General features: G+C 43.2%; 2 protein-coding genes across 6 annotated transcripts in view; one reads left to right on the top strand and one right to left on the bottom strand.

Annotated features, from left to right (window-relative positions):
* Positions 1 to 11,279, bottom strand: part of ARL3 (ARF like GTPase 3) — a 33,509-nt gene extending 22,230 nt beyond the window's left edge. Inside the window, exons 1-2 of one of the 2 annotated variants that reach the window (XM_079977520.1) lie at positions 11,148 to 11,279; positions 1,485 to 1,628 (exon numbers count right to left, since the gene is read on the bottom strand). In XM_079977520.1, coding sequence (XP_079833646.1) covers positions 1,485 to 1,628; positions 11,148 to 11,150 — 147 coding nt within the window. In that variant the 5' untranslated portion in view covers positions 11,151 to 11,279. Of the gene's footprint in view, positions 1 to 1,484; positions 1,629 to 10,901; positions 11,060 to 11,147 lie in introns of those variants that run through there. The other variant, XM_079977519.1, reaches the window with a different exon arrangement.
* Positions 11,280 to 11,375: 96 nt separating this feature from the next.
* Positions 11,376 to 20,650, top strand: part of SFXN2 (sideroflexin 2) — a 28,289-nt gene continuing 19,014 nt past the window's right edge. Inside the window, exons 1-4 of one of the 4 annotated variants that reach the window (XM_079977493.1) lie at positions 11,376 to 11,473; positions 14,266 to 14,389; positions 17,348 to 17,512; positions 18,186 to 18,356. In XM_079977493.1, the coding sequence (XP_079833619.1) occupies positions 17,352 to 17,512; positions 18,186 to 18,356 (332 nt within the window). In that variant the 5' untranslated portion in view covers positions 11,376 to 11,473; positions 14,266 to 14,389; positions 17,348 to 17,351. Of the gene's footprint in view, positions 11,601 to 11,707; positions 11,837 to 14,265; positions 14,390 to 17,347; positions 17,513 to 18,185; positions 18,357 to 20,650 lie in introns of those variants that run through there. The other 3 variants (XM_079977496.1, XM_079977494.1, XM_079977495.1) reach the window with 3 other exon arrangements.

Here is a 20,650-nt window from a genome sequence, read left to right as displayed (position 1 = left end):
ATACAGGGGATTGGCTTTAAGCTTGGAATCTGAGGGTGGGCTTTTTCTCTAAGGCGTGGGAGCATCTCATAGGCAATGTGCTCCATCTTGAGGACTGGGGGAAGGAGATCCAACCTTGTACAATCTCTAGCACCATCCATTGGCCAACATTGGGATGGTGTCAGTTGAGCAACTAATGAAAGATACTTTAGCCCTTAAAAAAAGCTCTGGAGAGTTGGTGCATGTAGAGAGGACAGAGGGACACTGTGTGTGTTGCAGTTTTGAAGTATACATGTGAAATATCTGCACCGTGTATGTGCTGAACTGCAACACTGAAGGACGTAACAACATGCAGCTTGGTTTAATCTTCTGATTCTCTAGTGCGTGTTCATAGTCTGAGAAGTTTTAAAGCAAGAAATGCATGCACTCTACAACTGTTCCATTGGGCACATGCACACCTCTTCAATCTGCACATCACTATATTAACATGTGAGGAAAAGAGTCATAGCTCACTTAGAAAGCACATGCTCTGTATGCTAAAGGTCCCAGGTTGAATCCCTGTGACCTCTAGGTAAGGCTGGGAAAGGGTCCTGTCTGAAACCCCTAGAGAGCCGCTGCCAGTAAGTCTGGACTACAATGTGCGAGATGGAGCAATGGTCCAACTCAGTATACGTGGGGCTACCTTTGAAGGTGACCCGGAAACTACAACTAATCCAGAATCCAGCAGCTAGGCTGGTGACTGGGAGCGGCCACCAAGACCATATAACACCAGTCCTGAAAGACCTACATTGGCTCCCAGTATGTTTCCGAGCACAATTCAAAGTGTTGGTGCTGACCTTTAAAGCCCTAAACAGCCTCGGCCCAGTATACCTGAATGAACATCTCCACCCACATCGTTTTGCCCGGACACTGATGTCCAGCTCCGAGGGCCTTCTGGTGGTTCCCTCCCTGCGAGAAGTGAGGTTACAGAGAACCAGGCAGAGGGCCTTCTCAGTGGTGACACTCGCCCTGTGGAATGCCCTCCCATCAGATGTCAAGGAAATAAACAACTATTTGACTTTTAGAAGACACCTGAAGGCAGCCCTGTTTAGGGAAGTTTTTAATGTTTGATGTTTTATCGCTTTTAAAAAAATTATTATTAATATTCTGTTGGGAGCTGCCCAGAGTGGCTGGAGAAACCCAGCCAGATGGGCAGGGTAAAAATAATAAATTATTATTAGTAGTAGTAGTACAACGCAGCTTTCTACGGACTTAGGAAGTGGCTGCATGAGGTAAAAGCTATATGAGTCCCAGAACTGTGGGTATACTACTATTGGAATAAAGGAAAATGAAGGAAAAAAAGTACATAGGGGTTGTGGCATCTGTAGCAGCTTTTTTTTTTTTTTTTTAATAAAAAGATTATATTTTACTTTTGGTTGCAAGATAGATTCTGTTTGTAGCCACCCTTCCCTCTCCATCCTCCAAACTTCAAGATTTAGCAGAGCACCAAAAGCCTCGTTCCTTACCTGTGTGGGAGTAATGTGGGTGATGTCTTCAGATGCGAGTTGTTTCAAAAGTGTGGTCTTGCCTGCATTATCCAATCCCAGGAGGAGGATTCTTACCTCCTGGTCTGGTGCACTCTTCAATTTGCGCAGAATTGACAGCAAACCCTGTTAGTGAGAAAGGGCAGGAGATGTTACTTGCTAGATGTTATTTTTATCACCGTTGCCAAAAATCAATGAGAAACAGAAAGAAAGGAGATCCTGAATAGCCTTATAACACATGAACAAAATGTACAAGTTGCTGCCTGTAGGTTGATGATCTGTGATACATGAGACAAAAAGAAAGGGGATTTGAAAGAGGGATTTTCCACTTAATGAGTGAGATTAAAAGGAAGCAGGAGAGTAAACACAGAACTATTTGGTAATTAACAAGCACTAAAATAATTATTTTAAATAGTAACATCAAGAAAGAAATGCAAAAGAGAATATAGAAGTTTTAATAATTTCCTAAAATAGGATAATGAGGGGGTCAAGTGACTAGATAAAGGAAAAGAGTTCCTTACATTTGGGAGAATGGAAACATCAAAATAAGAAAGAGCACAGGGAGATGGAAGTTTAATAATATTTTTTTTGATGAATGAAGGGGCTGCAGAGGAGACTAGAGTAAAGGGAGAAAGCAAGAAAGGCAGATTACAAGTGGCAAGGCCACAAGTGGCTATTAGCACTGAAAGGTAGCAAAAAACAAAAAAAAGAGGAAAATGAAAATGAAAATGAAAATAAAGAGATGATAGCATGATCAGAACAATGAAAGAAGAATACAAGCAGCAGAAGGGAGAATAAGATAAAGATGTTGAAAAATAAGAAAGAGAAATAATCAAAGTGGGTGGATCTATGCAATAACTTTGCAACAGACCCACTATATAGAAGGGTCTGGTGACTTCTGTTTCAGTGTATCTGAAGAAGTGTGCATGCACACGAAAGCTCATACCAAGAACTAACTTAGTTGGTCTTTAAGGTGCTACTGGAAGGAATTTTTTTATTTTGTTTTGCAACAGAAGTAATGTATAAATAAAAATATAGGTCAGAATCTGATAACACACCAGCACTATGAAAAGAAGCAGCAGCAAAATATATCTTTTTAAATACAGTGGTGCCTCGCAAGACAAAAAGAATCCGTTCCGCGATTCTCTTTGTCTAGCGGTTTTTTCGTCTTTCGAAGCAAGCCCATTGACAGCTTAGCGTATTAGCGGTCTAGCGGCTTTTAGCAATCAGCTGTTAAGCGGCTTATCAGCGGAACAGCTGATAAGCGGCTTAGCGGCTTAGGAAAGGGGGGGGAGCAAAAAAAACCCCGCGGGAACTCGCAAGATTTTTTCGCCTTGCGAAGCAACCCCATAGAGAAATTCGTTTGTTGGGAAAGGATTATTAAGTAACCAGAATCCCCCTAGGGGAAACTTTGAAACATTACAATGGCTACAGATGGAAAACTACAGGCAGAGATAGAAAGAATGTTTTTTCTCGTGGGAATATTGCAAGAGCAGAGTATGGCTATGAACAAACAACTTATAACCTTGAACTCCAAAACAAGCAACCCTGCCGAATGCATAAAGGATTTGACTGAAACAAAATCTGCAGCTGAACCAGAAGAGGCATTTTTGGAACTGGAGGAGAGGGAAGAAGGAGCTAAGAAAGTACAGGAGAGTACCAATCTGAAGCTTACATTGTTAGAACATAAAGAAGAAGATTTTGGGACTACCAATCTGTGAAAGATGCGAAAGAGGAAAGAGGAAGCCCCTGGAACACCTGGAATACTGGAACTTAAAAGAAATAAGAAATATGATTGGGGCTTCCTCTTTGAGTATGGGAGATTAGTAGACCTTTTGCAGCAGTTGTTACCAAGTATTTTGGATGGAAGAAAATTTAATGAGACTGTGTCAGAGCTCCTTCGAGACCCGAGGACCAACAAAGAGGGCTACCAACAAAACCGGCAGAGAGAGACTGACAGAGATCTGAAGGCCTCTGATGTGAGGAATCCAGGCTAAGAACTGTTCTGTGGACATTTAGTTGGGAAGGGACAGAAACCGGGGTAGGGAGGGAGGGGAGAACAGAACTTCAAAACTTTTATGTTTTTTTTGTGTTTGGCTATTATGACCTATATTTAATATAAGAAGGGGGAAATTCGTGGAAGGGAATTTGGGTCGACCTTAGAAAAGGATTTAATATTTATAAGAAAATTGGATAAGTAAAATTTGGCCAATTAATAAGAATTATTTTTTTAAAAAAATAACAATAATAGGTTAAAGATGAGAGATAAGAATTTGCTGAGCTAATTGTTGGAATTGGGATGTATGAAGGGGGGGTGGGGGGAAGTCAGGGAGGGGGGTTAAGAAAGTAAGGTTATGAAATTATACATGTTTTGTTTTGGATTTCTTTTGTGTGTGTGTGTGTTTAAAATGTGAAAACCCAATAAAAATTATTAAAAAAAAAAAAAGAGAAATTCGTTTAGCGAAGCGCCTCCAAAACGGAAAACCCTTTCGTCTAGCGGGTTTTCCGTCTTGCGAGGCGTTCGTCTTGCGGGGCACCACTGTAAACCACAATAAAATTATGTTGTAGAATCCCGAATGAGATTGCAGCTAGATAGTACATAACAAGTAAGAAGTAGAAAATATTTCCAGAAGGGTATCAGTGTTAGTTTGTTGCAACAACTATCCTGTGGCACACCTTAAAGACTAACAAATTTGTGATGGCATAAACTCTCATAGACTAGAGTTCATCTCATCAGATACCTAAGAACGAAAGATAGCACTGAGGCAGAAAAATAAATGTGAATGCTATGAGCATAAATAGGGCAATTCAAACCAAATAAATGAATTAAATGTCCAAGTAGGAGGCTGTACAAGGAAAAAAGTAACAAGTCCTAAAACCATGTTGCATGGGACAACAGACAATGGAAATAGAAATATATATGTCTGTAACATGAATAAAGCACAATTGAAGAAAAATTAAGAGAACAGAGAAAATAGGCTTAAGCTGAGAGACAAGAGATTGTCAAGCAAAACATGACAACAACCCATGCAGAATAGAATGAGTGTCTGAAATGAGGATTTTACTAGAATCAGGGTGGATTTTAAGAGATATATTACACAGAAAGAAATCTTAACTAGAACAGTAATACAAGTTGAGAAAGAAGAATGCCCAAGCTCTTAACTTCATTTTCCATGCATGGACCTAACCCTTATTTTGGTGTGTCCATGAACCTATAGCAACAAATGATAGCATCTGCTCAGAGGGGGGTCCTAAGATTTATCACCTCCTTCTCATTCTTCCCATTTGAAGGCCATTTTGCCCCCCTCATGCAGCTCCCACTAGTGTTAAGAACTGCCATTAATATTAGATCGTATCAGCACATCTGAAAAAGCACAGCACTAAATCATTCATATCAGGGTGTTAGGTCTCAAGATTTAGGGCAGTAAAGAATTTCAGTCAAGCTGCTGAATTAGTTTTATTACTTTTGCCACCAGCCAATCCTCAGTTATACAAAATCCCATAATCCAAATCCTCCCTCTACATTCCGACTAGCCATGCCATGAATTCTTACCTACTAATGATTCAGATTATCCACAGCCCCTTGTATTTATTCTCTGAACCATTCTAGGCAAATGATACATTCACATGTCAGCGTTTTCATGATGTATCTATTACAAACCTCTCAATTGCCTGCATTGTGTAGCTAAGAAAGTTCAGCAAATTTCAAGTGATAGATCCTTGAGCTGAGAGTAGCTTTCAGGGTTTGGGAACAGAAGATCCCTGTGAGTTCATTTGCATTGCAAAAATGCTAGAAATAATTGTGCGCATTGGTGGTGCCAGCACTCAAACACCTGTACTACTTTAAAAGAAGTGTCAGCTGGAAGGGCATGTTGGGCACTGATATGTAAATGTATCTGGGCTGCTTTCTTACATCTATATAAAATGCAGGTCAGCCAGATTGGCCACTGGGTGACAAAAATATTATTAAAGCCAAAAGATCTGCTTTCTAGTTCTAGCTTTGCTAGCAACCTGCCACAAGTCACCTGTGACATCTGCTGTTATTGCTTGTATTTTCCCTGTGCTGGTTTCTCCTCCAGTTTCATATGACTGGCTGCAACATTCTTAAAGCCAACAGCATATCTTAGTAAATTATAAGAAGTGCTCTTGGTCACATCACAGCCAACTATCAACTCTAAACTCTGGTTTTTGTTCTTTGTTTTAGGTACATAATACATTTTTCTAATAAATAATACTTGAGCTTCGTCTCATTGCTAATCCCCTCCATAGCATTTAGAAAAAGTTATTCTGTGGCTCACCATGACTTATTTAAAAACCCTAGCATATGTTCCTTCAGTCTAGGTGGAGAGCAGTATACACGTGTAAGCGAGGGTACACAATAACAACTCAATTATTTTATCAGTTGTGGAAAGATGTTCTTTTCTATCAAGGATGCATATATTAATAATAAGTTCCATGGGGTCATTGTTGGTTTTAATTTTAAATAATTAAACATTTTGAGTGTGGGCAAAAACCAAACGTATCTTACATTCCAAACATACAATAACTGAACATCTTTACTGGCATTTTGTCAGGAAAAACTATGCTGAAGCAAAAGGAATTTTTTAAGCTGAAAACACACCGCTGGTGTAAGTTATTTTGTTCTGAGCACACACTTGATAAGCAACAGTTATTTCACAAAGGCCATAGAGGGAACCACTAACATATTAATCTTGGACATGATCCAGCCATACATTTTTTATATTGAGACACTGAGATCTGGCAGCGACAGAGGTGTTGCATTTATACAGGCCATCCAACCATGGAATTCCCTTCCTCTCCAAATAATATTTGCAGCAACCATTGAGTTTTTACCAGTAGTTAAGAACTCATATTTTTTTGCCCAGGACTTTGGTTGATTCCCCCCCCCCCTCCTCTGCATTTGTATTTTTATTTGTACTAGGTGCTCTTTATTTTAACTGTGCAGAATGATTTAAATTTGTTCATAATGCTTTAATTGTCGTTGGAAATCACTCTGGTAGGCATATTGCCTGAAAATTAGTCTATAAACCTAATTAACAACAACAACGAGAACACTTTGAAGACATGCACTTATAAACATGCATTTAGTTATCCTGTTGAAATCAGTATTACTTGAAAATATTTATTTTGGGATGGGTTTTGTCCCCTTTCTGTATCATTTTTAAAGCTGCAAAATACCTCATAGTAAATATTTATTTCAAAGCAACAACCCTATTATGACTAATACACAAACTAGGGTAGAGAGCAATTAAGCTGCCCAAGATCAGCAAACAAGTTAAATAAGGCCTTGAACTCAGGTTGTCATGATCTAAGTATGTCATGAGCCATGTCTATCCACTACTAGAGCACTCTGTCCCTTGAGCTCCACAAAATACTCTCCATATCCAAATATAAAGTATACAGAGGGAGTACCAGATTGTCGGTTTATTTGAACAGTTACACGTGCTAGTACAATGTTAAAGCATAGCATTAAATAGCTATAGTTCTCCTTCTTTAAAACTTGCTATTCTTTTAACTCTACACCAGGGGTAGGCAACCTAAGGCCCGGGGGCCAGATGCGGCCCAATCGCCTTCTCAATCCGGCCTGTGGACAGTCTGGGAATCAGCGTATCTTTACATGAATAGAATGTGTGCTTTTATTTAAAATGCATCTCTGGGTTATTTGTGGAGCATAGGAATTCATTAATTTCCCCCCTCCCCAAAATATAGTCTGGCCCCCCACATGGTCTGAGGGACGGTGGACTGGCCCACGGCTGAAAAAGGTTACTGACCCATGCTCTACACTGTGTCAGTTTTCCGGTTGTAATCAGTGTAACATAACTGTTGATATCAATAATGTATTTATAGGACAAATGCAGAAGATTTCAAATATGTACTTAGGGGAAAGCGTCATGGGGAAAAATACACATTTAAAAAATACCTGTTATTTTCTACCGAAGTGACCCATATAAGAAATACCATAGAGAGAATTGCCACACATGCTATTGGGAGGCTTGCCAATCACTAAAGAACAGAGAGCGGAATCCCATTAGAGGAGAGAAGTAAATACCTGCTGTTTATCTGGATTAGCCATAAAGCTTTGATAATGAATTTAGAGTGCAAGTACAAAGAAATCTGCCTTTGGTAACCAGCAAATGTTTACTTAGTTGATGTGGTATTTCTCTAAAGATCAAGTCAAGTACAGCTGTCCTGTAAAATAGTCACTAAGGTTGCTTCCCCAATAGTAGATTTCATTGAATTCTATCTTCTCTTTGTCCCAGAACTATCAGCCTTAGCAGCAATTGTGGTAAGGCAAGGTAGAAGAAGTGTGTGGCACAGTAACTATATGGCTGAGTCCTGTCTTGGAATGTGGGATTAGGAAGGGAGGAAATCTACATGACATCAATCTAACACAGCTAAGGCTGAAGTGTAATGTGTGCAAGCCTTTCAGTCTGCCCCACCCTAAAATGCTATTTGTCTTTGCACCAACAGCAGAGGGGCAATAGTGTGGCCTTTTAAAAGGCAGCTGGCAGGGGACTTCTTGGGGGAAATACCCCTTCCTGCCAGCAGAGGAGATCCTCAAAATCCTATGCTCCCTGGTATGTCCTCCTGGAAACCATAGAACTATATCCTTCGATGACTTTAAAAGATTAGACAAATTTATGGAAGATAGGTCTATAATCATTAATACTTAATGGTCCATTGTGTAATTAGGTTACAAAGTTCTGGGTGGAAGAGTGTGTGGAGTGAATTTGTCATGGCCTTAATAAACTAGCTGATGCCATGAAATGTATTTGATTGTCTTACTCCTGCATCTCAGGGCTGAGCTGCATACAGTATTAGTACTAGCTGCATTAGTAGCATAACTTTATGTGAAAAAGCTGTGAGGGCTAACAATTATCACACAGTTACAGTATTTTTCAAAATACTGATGAAGTGCAGAAGCTTCCCCATATTTCTGAAAAATACTACAGAAATTATGAATAATGATTTTGAATATTCATCCTCAGACAAATCTATGGTACAACTTCAAATTACAGTGGTGCCCCGCAAGACGAATGCCTCGCAAGACGGAAAACTCGCTAGACGAAAGAGTTTTCTGTTTTGGAGGTGCTTCGCAAAACGAATTTCCTATGGGCTTGCTTCGCAAGACGAAAATGTCTTGCGAGTTCCTGCGGGGTTTTTTTTCTCCCCACCCCTTTTTCTAAGCCGCTAAGCCGCTTATCCAATAAGCTGATAAGCCGCTAAAAGCCGCTAATCCGTCAATGGGCTTGCTTCGCAAGACGAAAAAACCGCTAGACGAAGAGAATCGCGGAACGGATTCTTTTCGTCTTGCGAGGCACCACTGTATCATCATAATCACTACTACCCACCCCTCCACCCATAGGTCCCAGGGTAGGCTACAACAATTTAAATAGTTTGTATTTATTAACAGCAAATTTTTAATCACAAAACCAGTGATTAAAATATACAATCCAAGAGTGTGGGATAATCAGTCTCATATAACCAACATGCTTAAGTCTAATTAATGCATGAAGGGGTTGATACCATAGAGTAAGCTACCCTGTCAGGCTTAGCTATGTCTTTTCCCTTCACCTTGGGAGGAAAGAGGTAAACAAACACCCACCCACCCCACTTAGTGTACCCAAGAAGCTCAGCATGTGAAGGTTTGAGTTGGTTGCTCCAGCAAAATTGCATGACTCTCACCAGCCACTCTTCAGTTCCTATACCAATACAGTGGTACCTCCGGTTAAGAACTTAATTTGCTCCAGAGGTCCATTCTTAACCTGAAACTGTTCTTAACCTGAGGTACCACTTTAGCTAATGGGGCCTCCCGCTGCTGCCGCCACGCGATTTCTGTTCTCATCCTGAAGCAAAGTTCTTAACCCGAGGTACTATTTCTGGGTTAGCGGAGTCTGTAACCTGAAGCGTCTGTAACCCAAGGTACCACTGTAATCTCTAGGCACTTTTATTACTTTGTAACTAAGCTATGTTTTACTGCCTGTGCAACTTTTTCTGAATGCACATGAATCTGACCTTTGGAGAGTTTGTAGATAAACCATTTTTAATTTTCCAAGTGTGTGGTATTCTTCTTTGCTGGGGGAAGTGGGAAACTTTGTAACTCACTTAGAAGGGGCTATATTAAAGGTCTAACAGGCTATATTTCCACACTTTATAGGGAAGGAGGCAGTGTTGGAATACTTTGTACACCTCTAAATCACTTCAAAAAGAATATTGTAACGCTGGAAAAGGTTCAGAAAAAGACAACAACAAAAATCAAGGGGCTGGAGCAAAACCCCTTTCATCTTACAATGTTTTGGACTTTTTTCATTTACAAAAAAAAGGGGGAGTAAGGGGGATATGATACAGGTTTATAAGATTGTGCAAAAGCTGGTAAGCAGTGGTTCCTGAACTCCCTCATAATTCTAGAATCAAAGGTCATCAAGTGAAGATGTGTGGTAGGAAACTAAGAAAAGACAAATGGAAGTACTTCTTCACTCCCTAGTTAAAACTTTGGAATTTGCTGCCAAGCTGGTTGGCTTTAAAAAATGAATGAATATAAATTCATGGCGAGTAAAGTTATCATTGCTTGTTATTCACAATGGCAATTTACAATCTGAAAAATCAGAGGCAAGGTGCTTCTAAATACTAGCTGTAGGGGAAAGATAATAGGAAAGTGCTATATCATTCATGTTCCACTTGTAGGTTCCCCATGGGCATTTGGTTGGCCATTGTGGGAACAGAATGCTGAACTAGAAGAGTTTTTGCTCTGATCCAGTTTGACTCTTCTTATCTTATCAGATAATGCTTGCTGCAGATCAAGTAAGCTAGTAAGGAGATGAACACATAGAAGATCTGTAACACCAGAATTAAAAAACAAACAAACTGCAATGTGTTCTTGCGTATATTTAAAGCCCTGTAACAAGGTGCATTTGACTTCTATTTCACATCTTTCTTTGACCATCTGTGGGGAAAACCCCGGGATTCCTCATGACCCAATTCCACTTCGAAAATGAGTTATTTCAACAACCCAACCAACTCTCTTCTCCCCCTAAGGTCCCCCACTGAGAATCCCGCAAGTCGCATCTCAACCTGTCCTGCTTACAGCTGCCACGTGTCATTATAAAACAACAACGAAGATATCGCCCCTTGAACAGCAACCTTTCAGTCTCGCAGAAGATTGTACTGTATCTCATGGCATAGGGGGTGGGGGTGGGTAACCGTGTTGCAATTCTGTACATGCTATTCTCCCAGCTTCCCAGAGCACATCCAATAACTCGCAGTTTTGAAATAATAAAACAGATGAAGGGGTCCTTATTTCTGATTTTAAATAAACAAATAAAAAACAAATAAAAAATAGAAATCTGGCGATCTCAGGCTCTCCGTCCCCCTCGTCACCTGAGCGGTTCCTTCAGCTCCAGGTACACGACTCCCGCCCATCCCTTCAGCCAGGCCCATTCATAGTCTCCTCATCCATCCCTTTAGGGCAGCATCCCCCTCCCTCAAGACGGAGCGCTCCGCCGCCACAGGACGGATCCTGCCCCGCACCCACCACAGGGCGGAGGGCCGGTTCTGCGCTCCCGCTTCCCACAACGCCCTCCCGGGCCCCCCTCGGCCTTCTCCCTCTCCTAATCTCTCACTCACCATCCTCTACGCGGCTCCCGGTTACCATGGGCAACTGCGTCATGCGCGCGCACTGCATTCCTCCCACGTAGAACGTCCGTCCCGAGTTCGACGCACAAGCTCCGCCCACTACCCTATTCTCTCCCCTCCCTCCCTCCAAAGAACCCAGCCTCCTCCTTCGTCAGATACATGCGGCCCGCGTCGACGCAGGCACCGACGCGACTAAGCCAGCCTTTCATTGGCTGAGGAGAGCCACGCGTCCTCGGCGGGGCGGGGTTAGAAGCGGTGCCCATGTGCACGAGAAAGGAAGGCGGCGGCATTGCTGATTGGTGCTTGGCGAGCTGCAGGTAGGAGTGAGTGGTAGTCGGGAAGCGCCACGAGGAGTTAGGAGTTAGGAGTAAGAGAAAACCATAGAGGCGGCCTGGCTTGCTTTCCCGCGGAATGCAGGACACGCCGGGGAGGGAAGAACAACATGTAATAATAATAATAATAATAAATAATGTAGCAGAAGGGGAGAAGTTTGGCAAGACGCGAGGTATGTGTGGTGCTGCGCTCTTAGGGTATTAGCGACACTGTTTTTGCATTGTTAGAAGGAAAACCTGTTGTTATATATATACGTGTTTGTGTGTGCATGCATATGCATATATATGCAGCTGTGAGAATGTCGCTCATTTTTGCGGGGTGTGAAGTGGAAGAGTTCAGTAGTGAAGGTAGGCATTGGCGTGCCAACTTCAGTGGCATGAGAGAAGAGCGGATTCGACAGAGGATGGAGATGTTTGGGGCTGCGTACTCACCGTATAGTTAAAGCAGACTCACACACCTTCGCTGAACTACAGTTCCCAGCAGCCTTCACAAACTGCAGCTCCCAGAAGACGTGTGTGCTTTAAGTGTACGGTGTGTGGACAAACAGTGATCCACAAGTGGTGCATAATGGGAATAGGTATCCCCTGTTGTTTGTGCTCTCATCTGGTAATTAGAGATAAACAGAGTTGTAGTTAATAGGCTTGTTCTACACTTGATACACAGTATTTCCACAGAGCAGGGGTAGTAGAGTGAGAAATCACTACCAAGTTATGTTTTAAAGTGGTGAATAACAGCTGGCTGCTCCTGATGAGATTGTTGTAATTGTTTTTTTAACTATCTGTGGCCCTGTTGATTATGTAGAAATTTAGCAGTTCTGCATCATGTATCAACTGGGTTGCCTCTTCATGCACCTTATGTATTTACAGTAACTTTTTGTACAGTACTTTGTCAGTTTCTCTGCCCTTTACCTGTCACACTTTCAATCGTCAGGGTAAGGTAAAGGTAAAGGTACCCCTGCCCGTACGGGCCAGTCTTGACAGACTCTGGGGTTGTGCGCCCATCTCACTTAAGAGGCCAGGGGCCAGCGCTGTCCGGAGACACTTCCGGGTCACGTGGCCAGCGTGACATCGCTGCTCTGGCGAGCCAGAGCCGCACACGGAAACGCCGTTTACCTTCCCGCTGGTAAGCGGTCCCTATTTATCTACTTGCACCCGGAGGTGCTTTCGAACTGCTAGGTTGGCAGGCGCTGGGACCGAGCAGCGGGAGCGCACCCCGCCGCAGGGATTCGAACCGCCGACCTTTCGATCGGCAAGTCCTAGGCGCTGAGGCTTTAACCCACAGCGCCACCTGCGTCCCAATCGTCAGGGTAGTTGATATCAAAAGGATTGTGTGTGTGGTAGTTGAGCGATGATTGGTTGATTGGAGGGATATTGCCTGGGTAGCGTGCATAAGGAGGAGTTAAGAGTGCCACTGTTTGTGGGTTTGTGGTGGAGGTGGAGGTGGAGATTATCAGAGGAGTAGGAGACACAAAATATTTACTATCAGTACAGTTCTTCAGGCCCCCCGCCTCCCAGTCTTTCAGTATTGATAGCTGACCCTTCCAACTGCTGGTATTTGTGAATGTTAAGCAAGGCTCACATGGCACCTGAAGTAATGAGTATGTATACTCAGTTATGATTGGTTCATTGGCTACAGCCATTCTTGGACTAGGCTAACCTTGCTACAGTAATCCACGCTCTGTTAACCTCCTAATTGGACTGTACATTACAAGGGGTTGCCCTTCAGCAGAGTCCAGAGCCTGCAGCTAGTGCAGAATGTGGCTGCCATTTGCTATCTAGAGAAGCAAGTTGGGGTCCTATTGTACCAATCCTGAAAACAGTGGACTGGCTGTCAGTGAGTTACTGGTGAGTGCTGGTACTCATCTATAAAGCCCTGAATGGTTTAGAACCCAAGTATTTGAATTAACACTTTCCATAGTATTAGCCAAACTGAGTTTTGAGATCTGCAGGGGAGACCCTGCTTATGGTACCCTTGATGAGTATTGTCCAGGAAATTGCTGTACAAACAGGACCTTCTCAGTGGTGGTACCCCAATTACAGGACTCAACCCAATCTCTCACTTTGTCTTCATTCAAATGGCAATTAACAGTGTTCAACTGCTCAGGAAACTAAATGGTTTGCAGTCCAACTTCTATGAAGGAACAGAAGGCTATCATTTTGACTGGGTTTCCATGCCACACAGGGGATGGCTAAAGAATGGCAAGATGTCTGTGATGTAGGGAAACAACCCCCTACCCCAGAGCTTTCCAAACTGTGTGTTGCTACATGTTAATGTGTTGGCTACAGTGAGTAGGTATGTCGTGCGAATGCTCCCCATGCTGCTTCCAGGGCTGGAAAGGGGTTAGTTTAACCCTCAGTTTGCTAGCAAAACTGAATTACTGTGTTGCAAAATGATGTATGTCTAAAAAGTGTGAAACCAACATGAAAACTTTGGAAAGCTCTGCCCTACCTATAAAGTACACTTGGGGAGAGGGACCTGAAAATGATGTGGCGAGGGGAATGGCAGAACTGGAAAGGGCTTAACCGGGGGGTTATTCTGAACGTGACTTAAGATTTGGGCAGGGACTATATGCTACAAAGGGAAGGAGAGGGACCTACTAAGGAGGTTCAAGGAAGAGGGACAAAGTACGGTAAGCAGTGTCTGAAAAGCAGGAATCTGAGGAGACATGTTGGAGACATGAAGTTGAGAGAAATATGAGCTAAGTGAAAAGTAGGGTTTATTTGCTTCAGCTGTGAAAACTCTTTATTATTATCTCTTTGTGTGTGTTTTAATCCAGTTACTGCTCTATAAACGATTGCCCATGATTGTCGAGTATTCCTAGAAGTCCAGCCTAAGAACATACTGTCTACCATTTCAGCCTTGCTTACATCTTCATTGACTACCTCAAAGAATTCTAAAAGGTTGGTGATGCAAAACCTTCCAGTGAGGAAAACCAGACTGATAATTTCTCTGTAAAGTGTGAGACTATCTAGCATGTGACTGGTGTGTGCAGTTGTCTTCTTATAAGTGGGGAGAAGCTGACACCTGGAGAAAACTATAGTTTGCTGAGGTAGTACTCACAGATAAATACTGGAGTTGGTGATCCAGGATCACCATTTTCTAATCCTCTCCTTTAGACAAAATAAGGGTTCAGAATCTGAAACAACCAGAGTTTTGCCTGCAGTAGAAGGCCTTCTCTACCTTTTCTAGGGCTTATCTCCCTTAATAGTGTGTCTCTTTCAATTTCTGGTAACTAAAAGATAATCAGCACTTGTGTGTTTTTCCTTTTGATGTCTAGCCTCATTTCCCCCCAGCTCTCCCACTTCAGTCCCAGCATAAATCCATTTAACTATACCGATATCCTCCTGTTTATTCCAGCCACCAGTTAGATGACAATTCTCTACTTGACAGAAACTGCTGCCCATTAACAGAAAGAGTTGAATATTTATCCAGAGGTCAAGGGCAGTTTGTGCCTATACACACTTAATTCTGTTTTGTCTTAGTCATGCCTTTGGAGATCTAATTATTCTGTAGCCACAAGGGTAAGCTATGCTCTTGCTGAGCATGGTATCTTGACTTAAACTGCCAGTAAAATATTCTACACATCTTGACTGTTAATGAAATTTTATAAATCTTGGCTATCTTTTATTCTTCTCCACACTACCTATCACCCTGTTGTCAGATGTGACCTCTCAGAGAGGTTGGTATTTTTCCTGTACAAGATATTTTAAATCTTGCCTGTCTTGTTAAATCTCCATTCATTTCTTGCAGTAATTCTTTTTTACTATGTTCATTTAATTTTTCAATACATATACAGTGGTACCTTGGGTTAAGAACTTAATTCGTTCTGGAGGTCTGTTCTTAACCTGAAACTGTGCTTAACCTGAAGCACCACTTTAGCTAATGGGGCCTCCCTCTGCTGCTGTGCCGCCGCTGCACGATTTCTGTTCTCATCCTGAAGCAAAGTTCTTAACCTGAGATAATATTTCTGGGTTAGCGGAGTCTGTAACCTGAAGCATATGTAACCTGAAGCGTATGTAACCCGAGGTACCACTGTATTGTGACTCTGATCCCTAAATAATTAAATTGGGGAATTCTCCAAGAAATTAAATGTTGTTTAGTATTAATTACATTTCTTCATACCTTTCCCTATGTTAAAATCCCATCCATTTTGATTTTGATATTATATATGCAGATTTTGCTGAATTCCTTAACCAGAGTCAAAAACTTTCCAAAAGAATTCAGAGGATATACAGTGGTACCTCGGGTTACATATGCTTCAGGTTACATACGCTTCAGGTTACAGACTTCGCTAACCCAGAAATAGTACCTCGGGTTAAGAACTTTGCTTCAGGATGAGAACAGAAATCGTGCTCCAGCGGCAGCAGGAGGCCCCATTAGCTAAAGTGGTGCTTCAGGTTAAGAACAGTTTCAGGTTAAGAACGGACCTCCAGAATGAATTAAGTTCTTAACCCGAGGTACCACTGTATTTGAAATGGTAACTGTAGTTGCTCCCAAGACTTCCAGATACAGTGGTACCTTGGGTTAAGTACTTAATTCGTTATGGAGGCTAGTTCTTAACCTGAAACTGTTCTTAACCTGAAGCACCACTTTAGCTAATGGGGCATCCCGCTGCCGCCGCGCCGCCGGAGAACAATTTCTGTTCTCATCCTGAAGCCAAGTTCTTAACCCAAGGTACTATTTCTGGGTTAGCGGAGTCTGTAACCTGAAGGGTATGTAACCTGAAGTGTCTGTAACCCAAGGTACCACTGTAGTTGGTAATGCCTTATACTTCATAAAGACACTGGCCAGGGGCTGTTTGCATAAGAAATTTCTCTTGGTTATGGTTAGTTCTAACCTTTCAGTGGTACTAAGGAGGGCTGCTGTTTAATATTTTAACAGAGCATGCATAGAATTTCTTTGGAATGTATAGCAATTACCTTAGCAAAGATTATGCTGTAGATTCCATACATGCTGAGTGTACGATATGTGAACAACAAGGTAATAAAGTCCTCCCTCCCCCTCTGTGTATTTCTGTGGCTGAAAAGTCACAGTGTGATCCAGTTCATGCCAAAGTTCATGGCATGAACAAATAAATAACTTGTTCTTTGGAGAGTGGGATTTTCACAGAATTTCCCAGCCTCTTTTCTTAGTTACATTCCTTTGAATCTAATAGTTTCATTTTTCAGGCATACCTTGAGACTCTGTATAACACACACACACACGTATATATCACCAATTTATAGGTTTCTAATTTGTAAAACTTGTGGAGACCCCCAAGTTTTACACCAAAAACTGGTATCAGTCATCACAATTCCACTTTGACATCATGGCCGTCACTTATGTGCCAGGCATGCGCCACTCATTCCGCACATCTTTATCCTTCCTGGACCTCTGTGTGTTTGTGGCAAAATAGCGATAGCTGGATAAACTCTGGTTGCCTGACATGCACCATTTAAGCACTGTGCCCCCTCAATCTCTTCTAGCGGTTCCCTCAGCCCCCAGAGCAGATTTGAGGAGTTCACAGGAGAGTTCTTTAGTGCAAGTGGATATGGTTGTGCTGATGGAATGCATTATTGCCCTTCCTATGGCAATAGCACCTGTTTATTTAAAAAGAAAGTGTGCAGCAGTTGCATTTCCTACCAGTGTCTTGCAGTGGTGGCGGGGCTTCCTCTTATTTCACATAGGAGAATGGGCAGGACAGCTAAACCATCAGGGCAAGAGTTAACACAGATGCATCCTTTCTCAAAACTTTGTAGCTTTTAAAAGGGCATTCGCCATCTCCAGATGAACACACGTGCCAACCATAATCCTTGGTTTTATTTGGGTAAACCATGGAGCTCATGCACTGACCTGCGGATTCCTTTTCTACTCTGCAGTAAAATGGCAGCCAGTGTCACCACATTTAACATTGACATCCCTCGCTGGGACCAGAACACTTTTATGGGGCGTGTGAAGCACTTTTTCAACATCACGGACCCAAGGACGCTGCTGGTGTCGGAACATGAACTGGATTCAGCAAAGGCATTGGTGGAGAGCTGCAGGTAGCCTGGGCAACTAACAATGGTTTAAAAAAAACAAACGCATTTGGTACTCTTGCATGATCCAAGCATAGATCGTATTCAGGTTTATTCACAAAATTGGTGGGTAAGGCACAGTGTCCTTGTTACTCTAGAGTCTATTACAGAAAACGTGAATACCTGAATTCGTGAATACCTGAATTTTCAAACCTCGATCTGATGAGAGGGGCAACACTTTAACAGAATTTCTCTATCCTGGACCTGGTGTTGAAAAAATACCATAAAGGACATGTAGGGATTTAGACACTGTTGCTTGGTCCCAGCTCCTGCCCACCTAGCAGTTCGAAAGCATGTCAAAGTGCAAGTAGATTAATAGGTACTGCTCCGGCGTTTCCGTGTGCCGCTCTGTTTCGCCAGAAGCAGCTTAGTCATGCTGGCCACATGACCCGGAAGCTGTACGCCGGCTCCCTCGGCCAGTAAAGCGAGATGAGCACCGCAACCCTAGAGTCGTCTGCGACTAGATCTAACGTCAGGGGTACCTTTACCTTTTTAAGAATATATCTGTGTGTGTGCTGTGTGAGAGTGTTTCTCCCAGGGCGTAACTTTGTAGCAGAGGGAGGGTGCTGCTATATAGTTTGGAGGCTCGAGGTATTAGGAAAATGGTGCTGGAACAGTTACTTCTTTCTCATGCCTGCAGGGCAGGCATTGTGCCTCCAGGAACCAACCAAGAGCAGCTGTTCTATGCCAAGAAGCTTTATGACTCCGCTTTCCACCCTGACTCTGGTGAGAAGATGAATTTGATAGGGAGGATGTCGTTTCAAGTCCCCGGGGGAATGGCTATCACGGGCTGCATGCTGCAGTTTTACAGGTATGACGGGGGGAGTGTTGTTTCAGGAAGTTGCTTTTGTGAGGCATGGAATACTGGGTGTTTATTCCTTTCAAGCGCTGGTGATCTCAACTGAATTTTGTCTTAGATGATTTATTGCTCAGATAAGCCCTGCTGTCCAGCCCACTTCGGCTGCGCAGCTCTGCTGGACTTCAAAGGCCACATTCCAAAGGCTCTGAGCAAAAATAACGCAGAGTTTACGCAGCAGCAAGAGAAAACTGCAAAAACTTCTTCAGAGCTTTCTTCAGTGTGCTAAAATAAAGTCCACTCAGGATATTAGCAGCTAGAAGCAGTTTATTTACAGCAGACTATCCATTATCTATCACAGCGAACAGCATCGTGAAAACACGTCCTCTCTCCTCAAAAGCGAAAGTAGAGGAAAAGAACAAAGACTGGAGACTCTCGGACATGACGTAGAATCTCCCCCCTCCCAACAGTGGGCAGTGCGTACACTCTGAGCTGTTTTAACCCTGTAAGCTCAGGTTATCCTCACACCCCCTCTCGCGCTGCACCACTGTGGGGGGAGTAAGTACAGAACTTACCCCCAACTCCAAACCACCACAAAACTCCCCATGACGCTGGAAGCTTAAAGGTTTGGTGAATCCATCGGCCAGGTTACTGTGACTGGCACAATACTTCAGCCGAATCAAACCTGACTGAACACTCTGACACACATTTTGGAAACGTATGTCCAGATGCTTGGTTCTGGCCTTAAATTGCGCAGATTTAGCCAATTTCAAACAAGGTTGATTGTCTTCCCAAACCGTGATGGGCAAGCTACAATCTCCATAGATCTCTTGCACCAAGCATCTATAGAACTCTAGTTCCCTGCACAAATCTGACATTCTGAACTTCTCAAGCAACTGTTCAATCTTGCCTTTCTGACTGAGCAAGAAGCTACCATCCTCAGTTCTCGCTATCTGCACGCCTAGGTAGATCTTTACTCCACCCAGGTTCTTGAGCTGAAACCGCTTCCCAAGCTCTTTGGCAAACTTCTGCACCTGTTTGTCTGTCTTTCCAATATGGATGATGTCATCAACAAAAAATAACACCAGTTCCTGTGAGTCTCCTGATCCTCTAAGGAACAAGCAACTGTCAGCAAGACTCTTCCTGAAACCTAGCTTCTCCAAAGCTTCATTCAGGCACAAGTTCCAATTCCTGGCCGACTGTTTCAGGCCGTAAATTGACTTGTGAAGTTTCCACACAATACCTCGCTCATTTCCCTCAAACCCTGGAGGAGGAAGCATGTACAAATCCTCCTGGAGGTCTGAGTTCAAGTAAGCAACGTCCACATCAAAATGATGCACCAGCAACCCTCTTTGTGCAGCTATGGCCAAAAGCAAACGTAGAGATTCACTCCTACAGGTGGGAGCATACGTTTCCGTGTAATGCAACCCCCTGCGCTGAGTGAATCCTCTCGCCACTAATCTGGCCTTATACTGCGGTTCTCCTGTCGCTGTAGGCTTAAGACGGTAAACCCAGCGGCTACCCACGGCTTTTTCGCCCATCGGCAACTTCGTGAGGGAGAACACACCTAAAGACTCCATTGAGTTCATCTCCTTCTGCATCGCCTCATGCCATTTCCTGGCTTCTTCCTGAGGCAGTTTCTGAACATCTTCAAAACTCTCGGGTTCACACTGTGCCATTCCGACCCACACGCTAGTGACAGCAAACCTTTCAGGAGGTTTCCCCTTGGTCGTCCGAGCTGAACGGCGCAGCACCACTTCAGGAACCTCCTCTGACCCACTGGGGCCAGCCAGAACGTCCTTGGCATCAGAGAGCTCCCCCTCTGACTTACTGCGCCTTCTGGACTTCTCAGCCGAACCTGTGGGGGAAGATGGAGCACTGCGTTGCTCAATCTTCACAGCCTTGGGAGAAGTTCTCCCCTCTGCCTGCACTGGGTCTGAACTCTGAGCCTCGGCTGCAGGTTCAACCTCTTCCTCACCTTCATCGGCAGAGTCAAACAGACTCTCTGACAGGATGTCAGGGTTCCCATGTATCCTAGCCCAACCACTCTGCTCACAGAATTCAGCACTGTTGCTGAGCAGAATCCTGGACTGATTCCCTGACGGATAAGCAAACCTCCACCCCTTGGTCCCTGGCTCATACCCACAGAAAATCATCTTTTGGGACCTGGGTTCACCTTTCTTGCGTTTGGCCTTTGGTATGAGGACCCAAGACTCACAACCAAAAACACGAAAGTAGTGCAGTTTCGGTTGCTTTCCGTGCAACAAGAAGTACGGGGTGTCACCTACCACTGAATTGAACGACCTGTT

This window comes from Podarcis cretensis, assembly GCF_951804945.1.
Source record: "Podarcis cretensis genome assembly, chromosome: 5".
NCBI lineage: Eukaryota > Metazoa > Chordata > Lepidosauria > Squamata > Lacertidae > Podarcis > Podarcis cretensis.
Note: the sequence above shows the minus strand (reverse complement) of the source record. Positions and strands in the feature narration are given on the sequence as shown.